This window comes from Xyrauchen texanus, chromosome 15 (assembly GCF_025860055.1).
Source record: "Xyrauchen texanus isolate HMW12.3.18 chromosome 15, RBS_HiC_50CHRs, whole genome shotgun sequence".
Lineage (NCBI taxonomy): Eukaryota > Metazoa > Chordata > Actinopteri > Cypriniformes > Catostomidae > Xyrauchen > Xyrauchen texanus.
This window is the reverse complement of record NC_068290.1, coordinates 21,434,267-21,456,107: the sequence shown is the minus strand read 5'-3', so window position 1 is coordinate 21,456,107 and position 21,841 is coordinate 21,434,267. Positions and strand designations below refer to the sequence as shown.

The following is a 21,841-nucleotide window of genomic DNA, read 5'->3' as shown; positions in this document are numbered from 1 at the left end:
TCTACAAAACAGTGTGTAGAGTGCTGTTTTTAATACTACTTTCTGAACGCCTTAAATATCTTTTATTTTGATGTGCCATCCAAACTGTTTCGAAACCGGAAACGTCCATTCTGTGGCGCCTTTTTTGGCGAGTGCAAGGTGTGGTATAATCTGTTGAATTATATTTCTAAATATATAACAATTGTTAAGCAATGTATATGTTATGTTAATAGCACATTTGTTATATTATCTAATAAATAAACCGCTTTTAAACGAATTAAAGTGAACATGTATTATAAAAGTGTTTGTTGGACTTTTCGAGCAGTAATATAACTTCCAGGAGATGTCTCTAAGTTCAGTGCAGTCCACCTTGTCCACTTTGAAGTCATGCCAAACAGATGTTGGAGGGTGTATGGACATGGTTTCAGACGTTGCGCTGGGAATAGTGGAAGCACAAGGTACCACATCTACAGATGTTGTGTCTATGTTTGTTTAGGCCTCGATATGCCCCACTAAGCATATCCATGGTTTAAATAAATAAAATATATACCTAAAAGTTTGACCAGACTTAAAAAACCCTAATGAAATCAAAAAGTTGTATGGCTTTTATGTGGCTTTTCCCCCCATGTCAGTTATCTTTGAGACCTTCTGCATGCTAGTCTTTTTGAAAAAAAAGCAGATTTTTAGCAGATGTATGTATACAATTGAGAGTTTTTCTCTTCAGGGGAAACGGACCAAAATATTGGAGACTCGTTTTGTACTCTTGGGTGTGTCATGATAGAATTTTGTCAAATAAAATGCTGTTTAGAATGAGAATGTTCATCCCACTTACTGCCTACTTCTGACTAGCAATAGCAAGTAGCAAATTATGGTTCAAGTCTGTGACGTAGTAATGTCTATTGGCTATTCAATATGTCCTATCCAAACTTCCAGTGTAATATGATATATGTAAACACTAAAATCGTTTGTCATGCGATTTCATGAGGTCTAAATTTAAAGGAATATTCTGGGTTCAATACAAATTAAGCTCAATCGACAGCAGTTGTGGCATAATGTTGATTACCACACAAATTATTTCCACTCGTTCCTTGTTTTCTTTCAAAAAAGCAAAAATGGAGGTCACAGCAAGGCACTTACAATGGAAGTGAATGGGGCCAAACTTTAAACCACAGGTTTTCAACTTTTTTTTTTGATGAATGGGACATTCTTCAAATTCTACTTAATTCCCTTACCGGTTAGCCTTTCTGTAACCTCTATTTTTTTGCTTCTTTTTTTTTTAAATAAAAGGCGAGTTGAAAATAATTTTTGTGGTAATCAACATTTTGCCACAAATGCTGTTGATTGAGCTTAACTTGTATTGAACCTGGAAAAGAGGCATAGCAATCATTATAACTTAAGTTTATTTCTTTAGGTAAAATATACAAGATACATAGAATCATAAATCCTAGCTGTCCTATTAAAGAAGTCTTTATATGATATAAATGAAATGTTAATTACTCTCAAATATCTATATATTTGAGAGTATTCCGTTTGCTTTAATTTCAGGTACAGCTGACTGTCCGGCTCTGAATAAACTGGAGGAAATGATGCTGGAGTGTTCCAGACTGGACATAGAAATCAATTGTTTTGTGGAGTCTGTTGATGAGATGACTGCTCAGGTTTCTTTTACTGACTCATGCGGTTGCTTAATTTTGACAGTTAGTCTTTGCCATGTCACCCACTGACTGACCCTGTATAACTTTTTTGTGTTTTTTTCTCTTTTGATATGTAGGTCCGTCATGAACCTCCTGATGCCATGGTTAAACTGAAAGACTCTGTAAGGAATCGTTACAATGAGCTGATGGCTGGAGTTTCAGATGTTGACCTGCAAAGGCACAGTAAGGTGGTGGCCTTCAAAGACAGTGTCAGTAAATTTTACAATCAAGGTGGGACACATGCATTCTTTCTTAGTTTTTCTTTTTTCTCAATAGGATTCAGAATGTAAATGTGTCATGACTTGAAATGTGAATGACATGCATTTCCTAAATACCAATGGTAATATCATTCCTGTGTTCATATTTCTGAACAGCTAGTCAGACACCAACTGAAAATGCAGAGGATCTAGATGAGGACATTGCTGTAACACAGAGCCAGACAAATTTTATCTGCCCTCTCACCCAGGTGAACATCAGCATCACTTCACATGTTTGAACCCATCCATAAACACCATAGACCTTGAGTTAATTTGCTTCACATTTGTAAGGGTGTGTGAAAGTATAAAGACAGGCAAGGAGGTGGCGGGAACAGGCTGAACAGTAAACTTTAATGGTAAACTTAAAACCTACATAAACACATGCAGTGAAGCCACGTGCATCTCTCTCTCTCTCTAGCTCTCCTGCTGAACTCCATCATGCCATGCCCTCCTTCTTGTCATGGGTGTTTTATAATGGATCAACAGCTGATTAAGATGTAGGTATGTTAAATGACTAAAACCTTTAATATCCCTTTATTGACAGGTTGAGATGGTCAATCCAGTGCGAAACAAGAAATGCCAGCATTACTATGACCAAGAAGCTGTACTTGAAATGATACAGAGAAGGCACAGAAATAAGAAGAAATTTCGGTATGTTGACACTGCTCAGTTCTGTCTTTTTATTGTCATATACTAGAAAGATAATTTATTTCCCTATCATGCTACCAGAAAATACCAACAGATGTATTAGTTCACTCTTCTGCTTTAGTACTGCATACACTTATGCTTCTATAAAGTTAATTTGAAAATCATAGCCTTAGGTAAAGCACTCTTAAATTGCAGGGATTTGAAGTCTGTAAAGGAACATGTACATTATACTCCACCACCTCTCACTGAAACAGTTTAAAAATATTTTACCTGAAAGCATGTCTTAAAATAAATATGATTTAATAAAATAATTTACTATCTACCTCATACAGCCATCCCTATTATCTTAAAACACGGTGCTATTATGCTGCCTTATTAAACTGCCCATGTATCCACTGTATTACAGTACATGTTAAAAGGCAGTGAAATATACTGTGTAATATAATGTGTAACTGTTACCAATCATCTTTGTCATTCCACACAGCTGTCCAAAGGTTGGCTGTGGAAACACAGATGTTCAGCAGTCCGATCTGGAGTTAGATTTGGTTATGAGGAGAATGATTCAGAACCAAAAGAGACAGAGCGGAAAATCCTAAATTTGACTAAATCAGTCTTGAAGACTAGTTGTTCTAATTTAAAATGTGAAAATATTTAAGGAAATGTTAAATCTGAAAGATTTTTGTTATGCAAATAAAATATAATTACATTGTAAGTTGGTTCAGTGTGTTTAATACAATAAAAAGGTAGTATGCTTGTCAATGTGAATTTTTTAAATAAATATTTGTACCTCTCTAAATATGTTAATTGTCAACCCTCGACTGTGTATTTATCTTGCATTTCTTTCCTTTGTCTTCCTCTTAGTATTAGTTCACTTTAGAGTAAAACATTGTTTTTATCTCTGGCAACAATAGTGATAACAAAAACCTTGTAATATAAAAGGCAAACCTGATCTTTTTCTAAACTCAATTTAAAATCAAACGTTTATTCAACATCCACTGTAAAATAATCCATTATAATCAGGCCAAAAATCAGTTTTTTTAGTACCTCACCGTGTCACTAAGATATGAAATCAGGACATGTACAACTCCTCTAGGCAATAAAGCTAGCTTCAAATGTACAGGTTTATTACAGTATCTGTACCAATCGTTTGCCCCAAAACCCCTCATGTACAACAAATTAAAATCATACAATGTTTGGAAATTCTTCCACATGAAAAAAATTCAGTGACATTTGACTATGTTGAGACACATAAAAAAAAAAAAAGACAGTCTTGATTGATTCGTCCAGTCATTGTGAAACCAGCATCCAAATTTTTCCCTAAGACCATAGACAAATAAATGTACAAAGACCTCTTTATCAAAACTCTCAGACGGTTCTGCGTGAATAGTTAAAATGAGACAAAGGGGACACCTCCACTTAACTGACTGCTTAAACCCAGAGCTTCCATGCATTTGATTTTCATATTTTTTTTTTTACATCAATAGCATTTTGTGCGGTGCATTTTTGAAGGTTAAATTGTCAGATTTGTATGATAAACATCTAGTAAAAAATATTAACAATAATTCTGCCCCAACACATTTATATAGATGGAAACGAGTTTCACATACATCAAACTGGCAAAAGCAAAATACTGAACGAGTGTTTCACCTGTTCTTAGATATACATCCTCTGTAAATTGTATCAGAGGAGGAAAAAAAAAGCCATATTGGCTTTATTTGACAACTGTATTTGAATGCAACATATGCACTTTCACATGACGTGCATTTAAAAACAAACCTTATCTGTCCATTTAGTTATCTGGCTGATCTGTTTGGTAGCCAGATAACTATGAACATTTAGACTGATGGGAGCTTTTTTTGGACTTTGCTTGTGCGGTCCTGAATGCTCTTTGTCCTGGTCCATCCTAGTGAAGGTTAACTGCAGTTATATTGGGAGTCCATTTCAGTGTTGGTCCATGTCCCCATGTCTCTGCACCAGTCCAAGCGTGGTGGAGGGTTGTATCTGTTGGGATTCTTCATCGCCGCCTCGGATGCGCTACCCGATAGTGACACCAAAGCCACACTGAAACTTGTTCTTGCGGTGGTTAAGGAAGGCACCAATAGCTAATGATAGAGGAAGGGGTAGCAGCTTCTTTTCCAGCGTTGCTCCCACCACCCAGTTGCTATCTAAAGAACCTGATGAAAAGGATTAGCAAGTTGAGCAGTGCTGGAACAATGATTATGCAAGTATATCACTAATGCTGCCGTGTTAAATGCTAACAGTCCAATGAAAGCCTTCAAAATGGAAGAATACCTTTAAACAGTAAGTTTGCTTTGGGTAGATCCAACTGATAACCAAACAACACACTTGTGTCCTGCATCCGTGTGCTGGCCTCAAACTCGACTCCAACTTGCAGCTGAAGGAGACATTCAGATTCAGAAGAGTTTGTTCAAAAGACAATAGGGTCTTGTCTAAGCGAGTTTCTGTCAATATTATTGTATTAATCATTCCACAACCAAAGCATTGTATAATGTTTTAAGGTCTGATAATTATTAAAGTACCTGGTCATTGGCTTTGTGGTAGTAAGACGCATGTGCACCAGCTCCTCCAACAGTTAATGTTGCAACATAATTATTACCTGAAGTTCAAAAGGTAGCAAATCAATACACCAGATGTTATCGAAGGATGATTCTCGCCACAGACTTTGAATAACACATGCTAAAAATGTGTGATACAACAGTATGGTCTGTAAATACTCACCTGTGTATCTGCCCACTAATGATGTGACTGTGCCCTCCTCTCCTGGTCTCTTGTGATAGACCAGCTCACCTCCCAATACCAAAGCAGTAGACAAGGACTGGAGGAAGTGTGCCACAAGGATGCCTAAGAGAAAACATGATTATGGTCACAAAATCTCATGCCAATTAGGAATTAATAATAATAAATTACACCATAAAAGCAACTGAAATTTAAGAATAAATTACAGAATTTTCATACAAGTTAAAAAGAACATCTTCCTTTTCAAACACTTTTCAAATAGTAACTGGAAGTTGCATTACCAGATCCAACAAGAACATCTGGGTTGCCAACAGTAACAGCAGCAGTAAAGCCTTCTCCTCGGTACTCTGCATCGCACTGCCAGTTAACAAACTTCTGTTGCTGCGTCTATAACATTAAGTCAAATATTTCAAAAAAAGAAAGAAAAAGGATGCTTGGCCTGGGCAGCTCAGCGAGTATTGCCGCTGACTACCACACCTGGAGTGGTTCGAATCCAGGGTGTGCTGAGAGACTCCAGCCAGGTCTCCCAAGCAAACAAATTGGCCCAGTTGCTAGGGAGGGTAGAGTCACATGGGGTAACCTCCTCGTGGTCATGATTAGGGGTTCTCGCTTTCAATGGGCCAAGTGGAAAGTTGGGCGTGGATTGCGGAGAGTAGCATGAGCCTCCACATGCTGGGAGTCTCCGCGGTGTCATGCACAACGAGCCACGTGATGGGATGTGCGGATTAACTGGCTCAGAAGCGGAGGCAACTGAGACTTGTCCTCCGCCACTCGGATTGAGGGGGAGTAACTGCGCCACCGCGAGAACCTACTAAGTAGTGGGAATTGGGCATTCCGAATTGGGGAGAAAGTGGATAAAAAATAAAAAGTATGCAATAGTGTATCATTTATACAATATGTGGGGTGTCCTATTTTTTGGACTTGAATTTGAATAAAAGGAATGAAGTTTATATTGCTCAGAAGGCATACATTTCTTTCACCAAATTTCTAGAATAATTTCAGTCAAACCGATTCATCCTACATCTTAACCAAGCAGTTGATTTAAGATTATTGTACATTAGGTCCACCGTATACCACAATGAACATGCTGCCATGTGTATGATCTAATTATTGCTAATTTTCATATTTTTCTATTCCCTTGCATTTTTTTTTATAAAATCAGTGAAGCTGACTGGTACATACCTGCATGGCCACTTTAGAGCGTACACGGTTGGTAAGCTGATGGATGATCTGTGCATTGAGACTGCCTGTATTGTCCATGTCACCAACCATGACTGGAAAAGACTGATGGAGAGACAAAAAACAAGGACAGGCTTTAAATATCTCATTAGCTTTGAAATTAGCACTTTTCACAAGCAATACAGAAACATACAGTTTGGTGACCGTTTTTAGCTTAGCAACCTTTTACTTCTGAAGCAATATTGGTATAGGAAATTGACAAACCAAAATATGAATTGAAATTAAGCAGGGATGTGCTACAGTGGTTGACTAATCGTCCAATGACTGTCAATAAGTAGGGTCGACTACTCGCATTAATGTTTTTATTAGTGGTTTTTTATAATGGGAGACGCAATTCTCAAATGAATTGAGACAACTTCTGGAATGTTTTTGTGTTACGAAAGCTCGCTGTGCTTAAAAGTGGATAACTGTCAGCACAGCAAAACCATCAGCAATAACTTTCGTCTCTTTAATGCTTTAAGTTTAGTCCATTTATGAAATGCTGCTGTTAAAGCCATCAAAGCACTGCATCAACAACTCAATACAAGACGATGACTGTTGGATGTTAAATCTTCTGTAATGTTCCCATATTATTGAGGTGCTTTGGAGAGATTAAAGTCTTTTGTTGATTTCGTCTGAAAACGCTTAAATAAATAGTTGCAGCAAAAAAGGTTTAAACTGCTTGAGGTTGCTAACTAGATGTGTACAGGCAGTATTAACATACAGTTCTGTGCTTTTGAATGCGCATCAAGACTCCCAAGCTCTCAGTTTACATTGAACACGTCACTCTGCATTCAGGATGTGCATTAGCGGTTTTGTGCCGTTCTTTATTGAAGCCTTTCTTATTCTCTTTGATAGTTTTGTGCAATATAATGTTATAAATATTTAGACCATTTATTTGTTGAATATCCTTTAGTTAGCATGTAAAACTGCTGTGCTTAGCATCCATAGATTCCTCTGAAACACTGATTGGGGTCATGTGAACATAACGGAGCTAATTATACATTATTATCCATAACACAGACAAGTAATTATGAAAATTGGTAGTTTTGCACATCCCTAAAAGTAAGTTAGCCGGCCAGTTAATAAGTGATCTAAAGTGGGCCTTACCTCTGCAGGACCTGTTTGCTTGCTGCCCACATATGTGGTTCCAAATCTGTAACCAGAGTCTCCCAGGGTGCTTAGAGTAATTGTGTGACAAACCTAAGGAAACAAATGAAGAGATCACATAATTGTGTCCTTTTATCTTTAAATGGTCTGCACTTATATAGCGCCTTTTTAAGCCTTAACGGTATTCAAAGCGCTTTACACTGTGACGCATTCACCCATTCACACACACACATTCATACACCAATGGCAGCAGAGCTGCTATGTAAGGTGCTAGCCTGCCATTGGGAGCAACTTGGGGTTCAGAGTCGTGTGGGCCGGGATTCTAACCACCAACCCTGCGATTAGTGGCCGACCCGCTCCACCAACTGAGCCACAGCCGCCCCAAAGATTACACAAAAAAGTTGAAAGCTTCTATTTCATGAAGTATTAAAGTATGCGCTTTCAAATGGCTTTTAATTGAGGTAGAAATAAGGCACTTTTCCACCATCAGGCCAAACGGTTCTTGTTGTAGAATTGTGTTGCAGAACTTGTTCCACTATGGTGCTGCAAACACAGGATTAGAATGGACTGAGCAAATGACCAATAGTGAGCTGCCATGTCACTATAGACATTCTATATAGGACAGAAAACTGTGCTGAGAATTCTGGGCAAGGAACTATTTGTAATCGTATTGTACCAAACCGTGTTCAAGTAGAAATGCAACTGAATACATTAATAACCGTGTTCAGAACCGTTGGGCCTGACGGTGGAACAGCGGCTATTAATGCTAGACTAACCTGAAAGTGATTACTCAAGCCCTTGTTGACAACCAAACGTACACCCTCCATTTGTATAGGGAAGACCTCTGAAAAGCAAATGAAAAGACCTTTGCAGCCTTTGACCACAATATAGATATTGGCACACTAGACAAATATACACAAGAATGTCTGAAAAATCACCTTTTCGAAAAATTCATCTTACACTAACCTTTGCATTTGCGATGACACTCCTCAAATGTGCCAGGGTTAGGGAGAGAAGCCTCTGTTTCTGCCCCAGACTGTCCCTGTGTGACTGAGGAGGGTGGGACTGGAGACACTGGGGGCATGGTGAAACCTGGAGGTACCGTCACTAGACCTGCCCCCCCTGGGGCACTGCCACCCCCTGAGGCTGGTGGTGGGTTTGGGGAGCTGGCAGCCAACACACTGCCCATGCTGAAGGAAAAAACAACAGTACAATAAAAGAAAAAGAAAAAATAAATACAAATAAAAAGTATTATTTCTGTAAAAGGGCCAGAAAATTGGCAGGGCAAGAAACAATCTGTACTACTGTTCCAGCAGGGGAAAAAAAAAAAAACCTTATTGTTGAGCCCTGCAAACTACATATAAAATAGTATAAAAGCACTTACATTAATTCTTCTGTTAAAACTCTGTATTATTTGAGCTGTACAGTTGTTTAAATTGTTGTTTTTACAGTCATTTTAGAGTTTTGGTGTTTAGAGTGTTACGCTGTCATGTCAACAAAGTTGTCAAATTTTATGCATCCTTACACCTAAAAGGTTAGTAAGTGATGTTATCACACTAAAATCACGTTAACACGCATATTGTTTATGTCTTGTGGCTATACTTTTTAAACGGTGAGTATTTTAACCTTTACAGATTGGCAACATTCACTTCCATTGCAAGTGCCTCACTGTAAACCTGATTTTTGCTTTTTATAAATAAAAGGAGGGACAAGTCAAAATTAATATGTAATCAATATTATACCACAAATGCTGTTGATTGAGCTGAACTTGTATTGACCCTGGAATATTACTTAATTATTGTGAGTAGAAGTACCAGATCCAATATTTATTTAAGGCAAAAGGTCACGTTTCTACGGATGAATACTTAAAGTAAAAGATAAACTCCGCAACTTTCAATCTTCACACAGGCATGTGTAAAGGTTCAAAAAAGAAGAATCGGGTTCCCTGGCTTTAAAACCAATCCTGGCGAAATCAAATCAACTGCAAAAAATTAAAACAAGATTGCAGCATGAAAGAAGATGCCACACTGCCATTATGGTCGCGCTGTCACCAAAAATAACCAGGCGAGTAAACACTATATCGCTTTGCACTTGAAGTGAAACACAAAATTACTGCTTCCAACAGCCTGCCACCTGACAAAACAGATAAACCCCGTTGTCGAGCCAGGATCAAACAGCTGACTCTATACTAATCAAAAACAGCACTGTCTGTTCATAGCAACAACTATAGTAGGTACACTAAAGAGGGTAGTTCACTAGCATGTGGAGCTTCATTCATGCCTCACTAGCGAAGTAGCCTGGTAAGCTAAGGTTGATGCTAGCTAAATAGCTAATATGATGGTGACTGTGCCATGAGAGAGGTGCGAAAAAGAAGCTATATTCCATACTGGCCTGACAACAATATCTATCAATATATGCCGCAGTACTTTATAGAAATTGTACAAAATACAATTCATGTAACTATTTTCAGTCCTCGTGTTATACTCACGTTCAGCAAAGCAGTCCCGTTAACGGCTGAGAGGTACCGGTAAGATGCAAGGGACAATCTACATAACTGACGTATCGGCCCGCCCATTCTGGCTATATTAATACAGGATTGGATCAAACCAACCACAACGGTGTGATGATTGGCTACTGAGGATGGCGTCCTTTTGAGGTCACCGGTGCAGGAAATTGAAGGGTCCATGACGTAGGCTTCCTCACTCTTGAAGTTACGCTTCAAGGGTGGAACTCGAAATTCATGCATGAGGTTTTAAAACGAAAGCGTTCTTTGAACAAATAACAAATGTATTAATATGTGTAAAATTTCTAAATAAGGTCATGTTAATTTAGTTAAAATCATTGGTAATTTAACAATTACAAATAAATACATTTTTATTATGGTTTATACAATTTTATTTACTTAAAATAGACACAGTAGGTTATTATAAAAAATATATATATATTTTTTATAAATGTAATCTATATTCCACATCATAGATATCACCTATTCAGATCATAAGAATCTGACAGGAAATTAATCCAAGATCTGGATTTGTAATAAAAAGCTAAAAATCTCAGGATTTGATCCTGAGATTCTTCAAAATGGCCTAAACAGAAAATGTATGAAATTTTATCAATATATTTATTTTTTGTTCAAGTCTGTCTAGTCTGAGAGTTCATTTTGGTCCAAGTGTCCATACTTCGAACCTTGTGGCAAGTAGGCTGGTTTTAGAGGCTTGGGGCACTTTTTGGCTCGCCAGTCACATCTCCAAATTTTAACATTAAACATAAATCTTTTTATTCAAGAATATTTGTTTCTTCTATTATTAATTGCCGCCATAAAAACAGATTTCTGTCTGACTGAAACGGCTTAAAGTTTGACCTTGATCTTTCTAGTTTCTCCTGCCAAAAGTACCAGAGCCAAAACCATTGTTCAAGCTCAATGTTGCACTGATTTTTAGCTTTGTATTTGCACAAACAGCACTTTCAGGCCAAAGAGCAAAATTTTATTTTCATCAGACCCCAAAATTTTCTTCCCATGGCTCCAGGCATGACCTAACATCGACCTCTCTTAGAAGTGGCTTTCTTTCAGAGATTGAGGTCTTGAAAGTTACAACACTGCTGGCAATTTGTTAACTTCTCTCAAAATTGCCCTTCTTGTCCAGTTTCTCAATCTGGCAGCACAATCTTAGTTGTACTGTGTGGGCTGTATCTTTTTTCCAATTTGCTTCGTAACATATGTTTTTATTCATCTTAAAAGTTTTGGCCAACTCTTTATAGTCTTCTGTGCAATAAAGTAACCGAAAAAGCTGTATTTCTTTTTTTTTTTTTTTTCATTTTAAGTGATCTTTCTAATAACCAAGTATTCTAAGTTGCTAATGGGTGAATACTTGTGCAGAAAATTTATTTATTTTTTACAACTCAAATAATAAAAATCCTTTATTAAATATGCTTTAATACAGTTTAAGTCAGATGTTTACATACACCTTAGCCAAATACATTTAAACTCAGTTTTTCACAATTCCTGACATTTAATCATTTAAATTTATGCATTTGGCAGACGCTTTTATCCACAGCGACAGTGCACTTATTACAGGGACAATCCCACCAGAGCAACCTAGAGTTAAGTGCCTTGCTCAAGGACACGGTGGTGGTGGCTGTGGGGATCGAACCAGCAACCTTCTCCTTAACAGTTTAGCCCACTACGCCACCACCACTCCAATCATAGTAAACATTCCCTGTCTTAGCTCAGTTAGGATCACTATATTTAAAGAATGTGAAATGTCAGAGAAATAATTGGAGTATTATTTATTTCAGCTTTTATTTCTTTCATCACATTCCCAGTGGGTCAGTTTACATCCACTTTGTTAGGATTTGGTAGCATTGCCTTTAAATTGTTTAACTTGGGTCAAACGTTTTGGGTATTCTTCCACAAGATTCTCACAATATGTTGTTGGAATTTTGGCCCATTCCTCCAGACAGAAATGTGTCAGGTTTGTGGGCCTCCTTGCTCATACATGTTTTACGTTTGCACTTTTCACACCAAACTACATTCATCTCTAGGAGACAATGTGTCTCCTTCCTGAATGGTATAATGACTGCATGGTCCCATGGTGTTTATTCTTGCATACTATTGTTTGTAGAGATGAACATGGTACCTTCAAGTGTTTGGAAATTGCTCTCAAGGATGAACCAGACTTCTGAATATCCACAATTCTTTTCTGTGGTCTTGGCTGATTTATTTTGATGTCAAGTAAAGAGAAGCTGAGTTTGAAGGTAGGCCTTAAAATACATCAAACAAACACACCTCTAATTGACTCCAATTAGTCTATCAGAAGCTAACTGGCTTATTGCCTAAAGGCTTGACATCATTCTGGATTTTTCCAAGCTGCTTAAAAGGCACAATTAACTTGTATGTAAACTTCAGATCCAGACAATTTAAAGTGAAACAATCTGTCTGTAACAATTTTTGGAAAAATTACTCAGGTCATGCATGTAGATGTCCTAAACAACTTGCCAAAATAGTTTGCTAATATGAAATCTGTGGAGTGGTTATAAAATTTGTTTTAAATTACTTCAAAGTGTATTTAAACTTCTGACTTCAACTGTACGACTTTGCAGGTCCATAAATGTATAACTCCAATCATTTATGTAAGACATCAGAGATTCAAGCAAAGTATGGTATTTGATGACCTACACCACTAATATACAGTACATTAACATGCCTATTTATTCTGAACCAATTCCGATTAGTTCACTGGAGTGGCAATTAGAGTTGCCTTAAACACTGATATATTAAAAACAAAAACACAATTGGAGAATATGCTGGACTTTATTTTGTTTAAAAGAGAAAAAAAAAAAATGGTTGAGATAGGCTGGCATCAACATTGAGGAAAAACTTTGCCATTGTCCCATTAATCCTCACAGTAAAACTTACAGCTTCTAATTATTACAACACATGGCAAAGAGCACAACTCAACATACAACAGGGGACAGAAGTTTACATTTTGATAGCTACCAACTTGATTACAGCTGCAAATTCATCAAGATATGCCCAAAGACATTACTCTCTCTTTCTGCACATTAGACAAATGCCAGAACGCGTGCACAGCCATGTTTCAGGTTTTAAATATATTCCTGACCACGCATTCAGTTTCGCAAACAATTTAAAAGTGTCCCCAGCTTAAATTTATTTTCCAAAATCCAGGCAGAACTACAGAAGTTTTGCCTCACTTAAACTCCTGGGCTGGGGCAATTATATTGCTTAACCCAGCCAATGCTGAGGAAGGCAACATTCACCAACTGGTGAACAAATAGAGAACAAATTATTTATGAGTTTGAAGTATAAAGAGAAATCTAAATCTTGCAGGTTCCTTTGACAATCCTGACCAAGCTTTTTTTTTTTTGCAGCAACAACATGGAACATTCCCATCTTATCAGAGGAAGTAATAGATTAAGGCACTTAGAAAAACCCATAAATTGACAGCCAAAAGTGAGTGTGATGCACTGCAGAACAACTTAAGGATTTGACATTTGGGTGACAAGAGTTTTTAAAAGAGATTACAATATGGTGAGAGACATGTCAAAAGGTACCGTATGAAAACAGGCAAACTCTAAATGTCCATGTACAGGAGAGCAAAGCACCAACCTTCACCCTTTCTCAAGATGATACATAAAACAAGGGCATTAACAACAAACAGAAGATAATTATGAATTTGTCATACCTCCTAGCTGGTTAACTGCAAAGACCACATTAGGTGATGGATAGACTGCAGTAAAGTACTCAACCTTACGGGGCTGCAGTTCAAGTACTCAACCTTACGGGGCTGCAGTTCAAGTACTCAACCTTACGGGGCTGCAGTTCAAGTACTCAACCTTACGGGGCTGCAGTTCAAGTACTCAACCTTACGGGGCTGCAGTTCAAGTACTCAACCTTACGGGGCTGCAGTTCAAGTACTCAACCTTACGGGGCTGCAGTTCAAGTACTCAACCTTACGGGGCTGCAGTTCAAGTACTCAACCTTACGGGGCTGCAGTTCAAGTACTCAACCTTACGGGGCTGCAGTTAAAGTACTCAACCTTACGGGGCTGCAGTTAAAGTACTCAACCTTACGGGGCTGCAGTTAAAGTACTCAACCTTACGGGGCTTCCTCTCCTGTTCTACTTCTGTTGGTTGCATCTTGCTTAAATTAAGGGGGGGGGGGCAATTGAACAACAGTTACGTCCAATGAATGGTCTTGGTGCCAAGTCCAAATACCAGTGGCTTATTGTGCTCCAAACCGAAAAGTGTAAGCTGCCTGGGATGACCGCTGCATATTTATACAGAACAAACCTACTTTATACTGGCTTCTTAACTTGTGGCAGCTGATCACATTTTTACCATGACTGTTCAGGAAGCATTTGGTTAGAAAATAAAAAAATAAAACAAAAAGTCATCTTTGCATCTGTTGTTAGTAGAAAATGTGCAGAATGCCAGGCATCAGTCCATTTATTCTCCTGAAACAATGTAGAATTTAATTGTACAAGTTAAATAATGATTCAGATCTGGATTTTTAATTAAAAGCAGTCAATCACTTTAATGGTCATTCAGAATTTGGCCTTCTTACCAGTTAGGGTTAATTAAGCTCTGCTGCTTTGTTTGCAGCCTCTTCCTCATCAGGGTTCAGGGAGTGAAACTCTGCCACATACAGGCTCTTGTCAATGCTGCTGGGTATGGGCTTGATGTCAGTCAACAGCTGGTCCTCAATGCCCTTTAGGTTGAAACGATCTTCTGAAGTGATCAGGTTAATAGCCAGACCCAGGTGACCATACCTGCCTGAGTACGGAGAGAGAATTCACCAAGACAACCAAGAATTATAAAAACATGACTTTCTAAATAATATCTGAACAATGAAAGTGGGAACCCTACTACAATAATTAGTCAAATCCAGAGGATCCAATGCTGTTGATAATCACCTGATCTGCCAATGCGGTGCAAGTATGTTTCTGCATTTTTGGGGAAGTCAAAGTTTATGACCACATTGACAGCCTGGATGTCAATTCCTCTTGTAAAAAGATCTATGAGAGGGAAGATCACACCAAAGAGATTTCAGAAGCAATTTGGAAAATCCTTTGTAAACAGAGTGCTACAGAGAAGCCATCCATACCTGTGCAGACCAGGTTCCTACACAGTCCGTTTCTGAAGTCATGGAACACACGATTTCTATATTCCTGTAATATTGGAGGTAAATATAATAACTGAGTATTACACCTACACAAACTGACATAGATACAAAGCATCTTTCCCATTGACAAAAAAAAAAAAAAAAAAAAATGGATAAATGCAATCAATAAATCAGACTGAAGCTGACCTGCATCATCTTGGCATGGATGTAAAAGCAGGAATAACCAAGTTGAGTGATCTTTTTGGCAAGTAGTTCCACCCTTTGGGTGGAGTTACAGAAGATGATTGACTGGTTGATTTGGAGCTAGAAAAGAGAATAAATATGTATTTATTTGATATCTACAGTAAATGTTTTTGCTCTTTGAGGTGGGACAAAATGTAAATAAAGTTTGACAAAGAGAAAACTACTCAATTGAAGCATGCCAAAGCAGCTTTGGAACACAACACATGGAAAATCTGCAGAATATCCACAACATTTGGGGCAGATCTGGTGTGGAGGGAAGGGTTTCTTACTCTAGAGAAGAGTGTGTTGAGACAGTGCACTTTCTGTCTTTCTGTCACATAGGCATAGTACTGAGTGATGCCTTTCAGTGTCAGCTCATCCATTAGATTGATTTCATATGGCTTCTGAAGGTGTTTGCTCTACAAAAGGAAATAAATAAGTAGTTAAATAAGTACTTTGCAAAAGCTGTCATATATGACTGGATATAGAGAGAATATCCTGAATGGTGTATTTGGATCCACAACATTCTAACCCCCCCCCCCCCAAATAAAACCCTACTATACTAATATATTTTTCTTAGTATTTCTTTCTCTCCACTTCCTCCCTTCTAAATTTCTTGCCCTGTGCTCTTAACCGTACACAAACATTTAGTCTAATAGAAAACAAATCTTTGATATTTTATTTCCTTACCATGAACTTCTGCACACTGATGGGGAAAGTAGCAGAATAGAGAAGTATTTGACGCTTTTTGGGCAGGAAGCTGATGATGTCCTCAATGATCACCACAAAGTCTTGAGAAAGCAATTTATCAGCCTGTGGAGAAGCAGTCAAAGGCCATGAACAGCCATCAGGTGTGTATTCAATTAGAGAGAACGCTTAGTTGGAAATCAGCTCACTTTTACACTTAATTTCTCTCACCTCATCCATGACAATCATCTGAGCTTTGTCAACTTTGGCCAACCCTTTCTTCATCAAGTCCAGGATCCTGCCTGGGGTAGCTATTATAACATGTACTGGAGGAAATAAAACACAGAGAATACAAAATGTTAACAGACGGACTACATTCTTTTCCAAGTTGACTGACAGATTTAAATTCTTAAACATCAAACTGCCATGATGACTGGCTTGCACTGTAAGTTACATATTGGAACCAGGGTTTCCGTTGTCCGGTAATTACCGGACATTGGCCGGTAAAAAAATTAAATGTCCGACAAAATTAAATCTCTCCGGTCAAATTGTCCGATTAAAATTGCCTAATAATCCCGTCCCCCTAACACAATCTGAATTTGAGAATAAGCCTAAAATACACCGATCTCTTGCTATGTTATAAAGGAACAGGCTCTATCGTTTGAAAGTCATGAAACAATATCGCATGCTGCATTTCAAATAAAGCGCACGCCTAAAACGGCTGCAATATAGACCTAAACAACGAACGATTGAGTGAGACGTTTCAAATATGGCCAGGCCCAGGCAGACTAGCTTTAAAAGCTTTTTTCAGAGGCCAGACGATGGTGAATCAGGAACATCTCATTATAGATAGATCAGTGCTTCTAATCCGCGCATTCGTGCAGTTTTTTCTCTATCATCAAAACTGAATAGCCTATGTTCATCAGTGCATGGTTACAGTCTATATCAAGCAGGGACACGTTTGTGTGCATTTTATTTTGTGATTTCACCGGAATTAATAGAGTCTCCGCAACGGCGATAGATTGAAACGCGCGTCCTAGTGAAGATTGCGCAACTCGCGCAGCGCGTCGTCCATGCAACTGATAGCAGCGGACACGAGCGCTCAGCTTGATTTCAAAAACAACAGATTTTAGCGCTAGATCTCTTATTTAATAACGGACTAAATGAATGATCTGCTAGTTAACTGGAGATGTTTTATTTATTTGTATTAGGTACATCCGTGCCTCAATGTTTCAAAAAGTGAATGTGTGTGAAACCACAGCAAAAAACAATTGGCGTTGATTGACGCCAATCGGACGTTCATGTTTTTTTTTTCGTCTATTTGAAAGTTAAGCTAATAATAATAATAATAATATGTTGCATTCTATACGGCCTGATTATGTCATTTTTTAAGTTACATAGACTGCCTCCAGTTTTCCTCAACTTGACTAATTAAGAGGCGATATATTTGACCGGCATATCATCAAAATGTCCGTAAAACGAAACCTCTGCCGGTCACTTTGACCGGCACCATTTTTTTCTAGCGGAAACTCTGATTGGAACCTTTATAAGGAATTGCAGAAGATTATGAGACTCCTTTATATGCAATAGCATGGCTCTTTGATGGAAACCGAGACAATAGCTCTTAAAATAGGTTGCCAGCATAGGCAGATTCTGTAGACTACCTTGAAAGAACCGGAACAAGGAAGCACAAAGACTGTGTTACAGCAAGTATGCAACTAAAACCTACCACAATTACCAAGTTACATATTGCAAGGTCAAATTGTCAACTATGTACTTATGCAATTCAAAGATCAATCCTATTATATCAATGAATCATGGTTTTTTTTTTTTTGAGGTTATCAACAGCATGCAACATATGCTCTCTATAGAGCTCAAGCTGCAGTAAATAGTAATTCCTTTCCATTAATATTCCTTAACACCTAATTTGGTCAAATTTAAATCCCCTACATTTGATCTGATGTAGGGGATGAAAAATGAATCCCAAAACATTACATTAATTATTCATTAAGAGCCAAGTTAAAAATGCATCAGCTTAAACCCTCATGCTCAAAACACTACAAGCCTGGAAAATCCACTTACCAGTCTCATCAAGACGCATGATGTCATCCCTCAGGTTGGTGCCACCTGTTGTAGCCATAATTTTGACGCCACCAAGGTGCTTGCTCATGTTGATACTTATCTGGCTCACTTGCAAAGCTAACTCACGAGTTGGCACCACCACCATGGCTAAAGAAAGTGTGGTAGTAGTATGAATTTGAGTAAACTTGCTATTAGCAAAACTTAACTAGGGATGTCCAGATACAGGTATCGGGTCCAATACAGTGCTCATGTACTGGCAATCGCAAAAATGCTCCAATACCAAAAACCGATACAATCTGACGTACAAATGTCTTTACATAAACAGAGCATAAAATAAAATCACATCATGCCCTAGTGAGATTAACAGCAAAAGCTGCGATCAGCGTTTTAAATGTGAGTGCATGTGAATGTGTGGAGTCGGTGTTGTGCAGACATAAAAACACAAAGTACTCATACCTTCAAGAGATCCTAGACTCATACATGGAAAACACTATGAGCAACACATGCTCTATTTGTAGCAGATGACAGTAGGCAGAGAGCTAATTCACATTTTAGCATGAGTCATATACAGACTACATATTTAAATAGTATAATTTTTTGGTATAATAATCACTTTGAGTCACATAGCGACTGGCTTTCCGGATCGGGAAGCTGCCTTTATTACGTCGGATCTCCTTAGTCAAAACACCACAAACACTTAAAAAAAAAAGAAGCAATTTATACACTTGCTATTTTGGTGATCAAATTTAAGTAAATTGCCAAGGAGTTAAGGAAAAATAAATAAATAAAAATGGTATCGGACTGTATCGGCGAGAACTAAAAAAAAAAAAAACTGGATCAGGCCATCCCTAATTAAAACAAAAGCTTTTAAGTAAGCAAGTTTTTTGTTATTTGTGATCAAAACCTTGAATGTGGTCCTTCTTCAGATCAATCCTCTCCAAGAGGGGGATGAGGTAGGCTCCGCTTTTACCTGTACCATTTTTGGCTCGGGCAAGTATGTCCCTTCCTGACAAGGCAATGGGAATACTCTCCTCCTATGGAAGAAAAAAAAAAAAAAAAGGACAGATACAAAATCTCAGACTCGATGCAAAATCAACGAATAAATATAAACTCACAACAACTAACAGGATCATTTAGGAACAAAAGTGAAAATGTGTGCACAAGCTAGTCTACCTGGATAGGGGAAGGCTTCTCCCAGCCCATCTCAAAAATACCCATTAGCAGTTCTCGCTTAAGGCAGTAATCTTCAAATTCATTCCCCTTGGTCGCAGTCACATCCTGTCAGGAAAAGGTTGCATAGGATTTTTTGTCAAAAGGTGTGCAAAAACTGCTAAGAAGACCAACAAACTTAAAAAATTTTTATATATATATATAAAAAAACCTTACTGTGGTTTTCACTCTTGTGTCTTTCGGTGGAAGCTGCAGGCACTTCTTCCAATCGTCACCAAACCTAGAAACGAATGCCCATGAACTTAGACTTTATACAAAATTATTAACCTCATAAGTGATCGATATAAAGGATAATTTGACAAAAGAGACCAGAACCCTTCAAACTCATTCTCACATCTTGATCTTAAGCTTACCTGATACCACCACTGCTTTGGGGTATACTGCTTCCTTTGTGGGGCACAATAGATGCTTTTCCTGATTGTGTTGAGGAAGTAAGTAACCCTGACTGGAGGGTCATTGGCTTGGACTGTCCATTCTGTTTGCTCAGTGACATGACTGAAGCAGGGATCTCTGTTCTTGCTGTAGCCATTGTAAAATATTTTCCTCAACAGTGTCAATCAAAAGAAACTTTTCTGCTACTTTTAGCTATTTGTTAACTGGTTTACTCTTTCGCTTAAAGCACGTTTTTGTAAACAGTTTTGGTTTCTGGTACGAACAGACCTCTTGAAAAGAAGAGTGTCTGGCGTAAAACAATTCTGTTATATAATAAGAAAGCTCTCCCAAAATAGGAGAAATATATATTTATATAAATAAATATTTCAAAAGCCTAGAGCCAATGTACAAAATAATTAGCAAACAGGTACTTACAAATTCAAGCCTTGCACAACGATTTTAAAATGCAAGTGATCAAAAATGTATTAATGCTGTTCAAAAAAAAAAAAAAAATCACTTTTGCGCTATCCCTGAAAATGTTCAAAGTATTCACGTCACTTCTTGTTGTAAGAAAACCTTTTGTTATTAGTCGTTTTATCTTTCCTTTCCCCCTACAAATGTTCAATTGAAGAAATCCTTTATTACCCTCAATATTTCTTTTGGTTTCCAAAAATGGCAAAGTCTTTACATTCAAAAGGTTCAGGGCTAAAATCCTGCTATTCTCTTCAGAATGGGGAATTTCCAAAAACTTTGCTCAATGTTACTTTCTCCTATTTAACCAGCTGAAAGGTCAGCACTGATGGATTTCAGCTTGAAAGTCAATGCAGGATTATTTGTCCAAGATTATGTTAACAGCCCAAATATTGTTCCACTCTTGGCTTCACGATGTCTGTCGTTTTTCCTCACTTTACTGTGAAAATTCCTGAACACTTCCGTCGAGGAAATCCTGGACTCTGGAAGTATCACCTGCCAACATGAAAGTAAAAAAATGCATGTCTCACCATCAACAAATTACTTTTCGATTAGGACAGCCTACATCGAATTTCGATTAAATAAATACATGTTAAGACATCTGTTCAAATCAGGACGTAAAATAACAAAAAGATATTAAAGACTCATTATTCATTACGACATACTGTAAAAGTACAATACTTAGACAACAACACTTTACCTCCAGTATTTAGATTAGCTAACAATAAACCCACGTTCAGCTAACAGTAACTCTCTTAAATTTGTTAAATTGCTGGAAAAAAAAATTGCTGAAATAATCCGGATTAATATAATATATTATCTCTATTCAAATCCGATTAAGGAACAGTTTGTTTTCGCACGGAGCCTTTGATGCCCTTCACTAATTCGCTAATAGTTTAAGCAATAAGATCTGAAGCTAAAAGTGTGTGCGTGCTTTTACAGTTGCTCGCGGAACTAAATGAGTGCGCAGGCTAGCATCACAAAGGTGGTTTATCGACAAAGTTTTCATCTTTCAATTTCACCACAGTAGTACATGTATGTAGATCCCAATTTAAAATTAGCTAAAAATATTACAGCAGACTGTTCAGAGGACTGTGTAAACTTTGTTTCATGAGACTTGAAAGATCGGTGAATTATATTTAACACGTACTTAAACATCATGCGAACTCAACCTGCCATCGGCTACATTGTTGAGATAGGTTAGCATAGCTACACGCTAATAAGAGAGCAAGAGCACCACAGCTGCGCGGTTTTGAAAAGATAACTCTTCCAATTCAACTCTGTTCGTTTCCGAGCACGTTACCTTCTAATTATGAAGGATTTGAATCTTCGTGAATTTGACAAACTCGACTCTTCGAGCGTTTCTTGAGAAATTCTTTGTTGCTGTAGCTTTTGTCTCTTCCGTCTAGATATTTAACATGGCCGTGCGCTGAATCAATCTAGGAGGATGTAAACGCATGAATCTAAAC

General features: G+C 37.8%; 3 protein-coding genes across 14 annotated transcripts; 1 reads left to right on the top strand and 2 right to left on the bottom strand.

Moving 5' to 3' along the window:
- Positions 1–108: 108 nt before the first annotated feature.
- Positions 109–3,337, top strand: nsmce2 (NSE2 (MMS21) homolog, SMC5-SMC6 complex SUMO ligase). 2 transcript variants are annotated; one of them, XM_052143804.1, is made up of 7 exons: positions 109–138; positions 305–437; positions 1,525–1,637; positions 1,751–1,904; positions 2,048–2,139; positions 2,475–2,581; positions 3,063–3,337. In XM_052143804.1, exons 2-7 carry the CDS (start codon positions 323–325, stop codon positions 3,172–3,174), a joined length of 693 nt encoding a protein of 230 aa, XP_051999764.1. In that variant the 5' UTR covers positions 109–138; positions 305–322; the 3' UTR covers positions 3,175–3,337. The 2 variants fall into 2 exon arrangements, with proteins under 2 accessions (XP_051999764.1, XP_051999763.1); XM_052143803.1 differs by lacking the exon at positions 109–138 and having other exon boundaries at positions 145–437.
- A 170-nt stretch (positions 3,338–3,507) lies between these two features.
- tomm40 (translocase of outer mitochondrial membrane 40 homolog (yeast)) lies at positions 3,508–10,207 on the bottom strand. The gene is made up of 10 exons (XM_052143802.1): positions 10,152–10,207; positions 8,630–8,853; positions 8,440–8,507; positions 7,664–7,756; positions 6,518–6,619; positions 5,617–5,722; positions 5,318–5,440; positions 5,119–5,195; positions 4,871–4,973; positions 3,508–4,752 (listed from the first exon to the last, which is right to left on the bottom strand). Exons 2-10 carry the CDS (start codon positions 8,850–8,852, stop codon positions 4,613–4,615), a joined length of 1,035 nt encoding a protein of 344 aa, XP_051999762.1. The 5' UTR covers position 8,853; positions 10,152–10,207; the 3' UTR covers positions 3,508–4,612.
- Positions 10,208–12,964: 2,757 nt separating this feature from the next.
- On the bottom strand, positions 12,965–21,812 carry ddx61 (DEAD (Asp-Glu-Ala-Asp) box helicase 61). Of its 11 annotated transcripts, none has more exons than XR_007972092.1 (15): positions 21,676–21,812; positions 19,883–20,867; positions 19,686–19,749; positions 19,473–19,577; positions 19,204–19,333; positions 18,300–18,446; positions 16,449–16,543; positions 16,221–16,343; positions 15,821–15,949; positions 15,495–15,611; positions 15,291–15,354; positions 15,100–15,201; positions 14,751–14,959; positions 14,224–14,640; positions 12,965–14,165 (listed from the first exon to the last, which is right to left on the bottom strand). XR_007972092.1 is itself a non-coding variant. In XM_052143801.1 (14 exons), the coding sequence occupies exons 2-13, from the start codon at positions 20,056–20,058 to the stop codon at positions 14,760–14,762; spliced, it is 1,452 nt and encodes a 483-aa protein (XP_051999761.1). In that variant the 5' UTR covers positions 20,059–20,867; positions 21,676–21,812; the 3' UTR covers positions 12,965–14,640; positions 14,751–14,759. The 11 variants fall into 11 exon arrangements, 1 of the variants encoding a protein (XP_051999761.1); XR_007972094.1 differs by having other exon boundaries at positions 12,965–14,136; XR_007972096.1 differs by having other exon boundaries at positions 12,965–14,107.
- Positions 21,813–21,841: the final 29 nt, after the last annotated feature.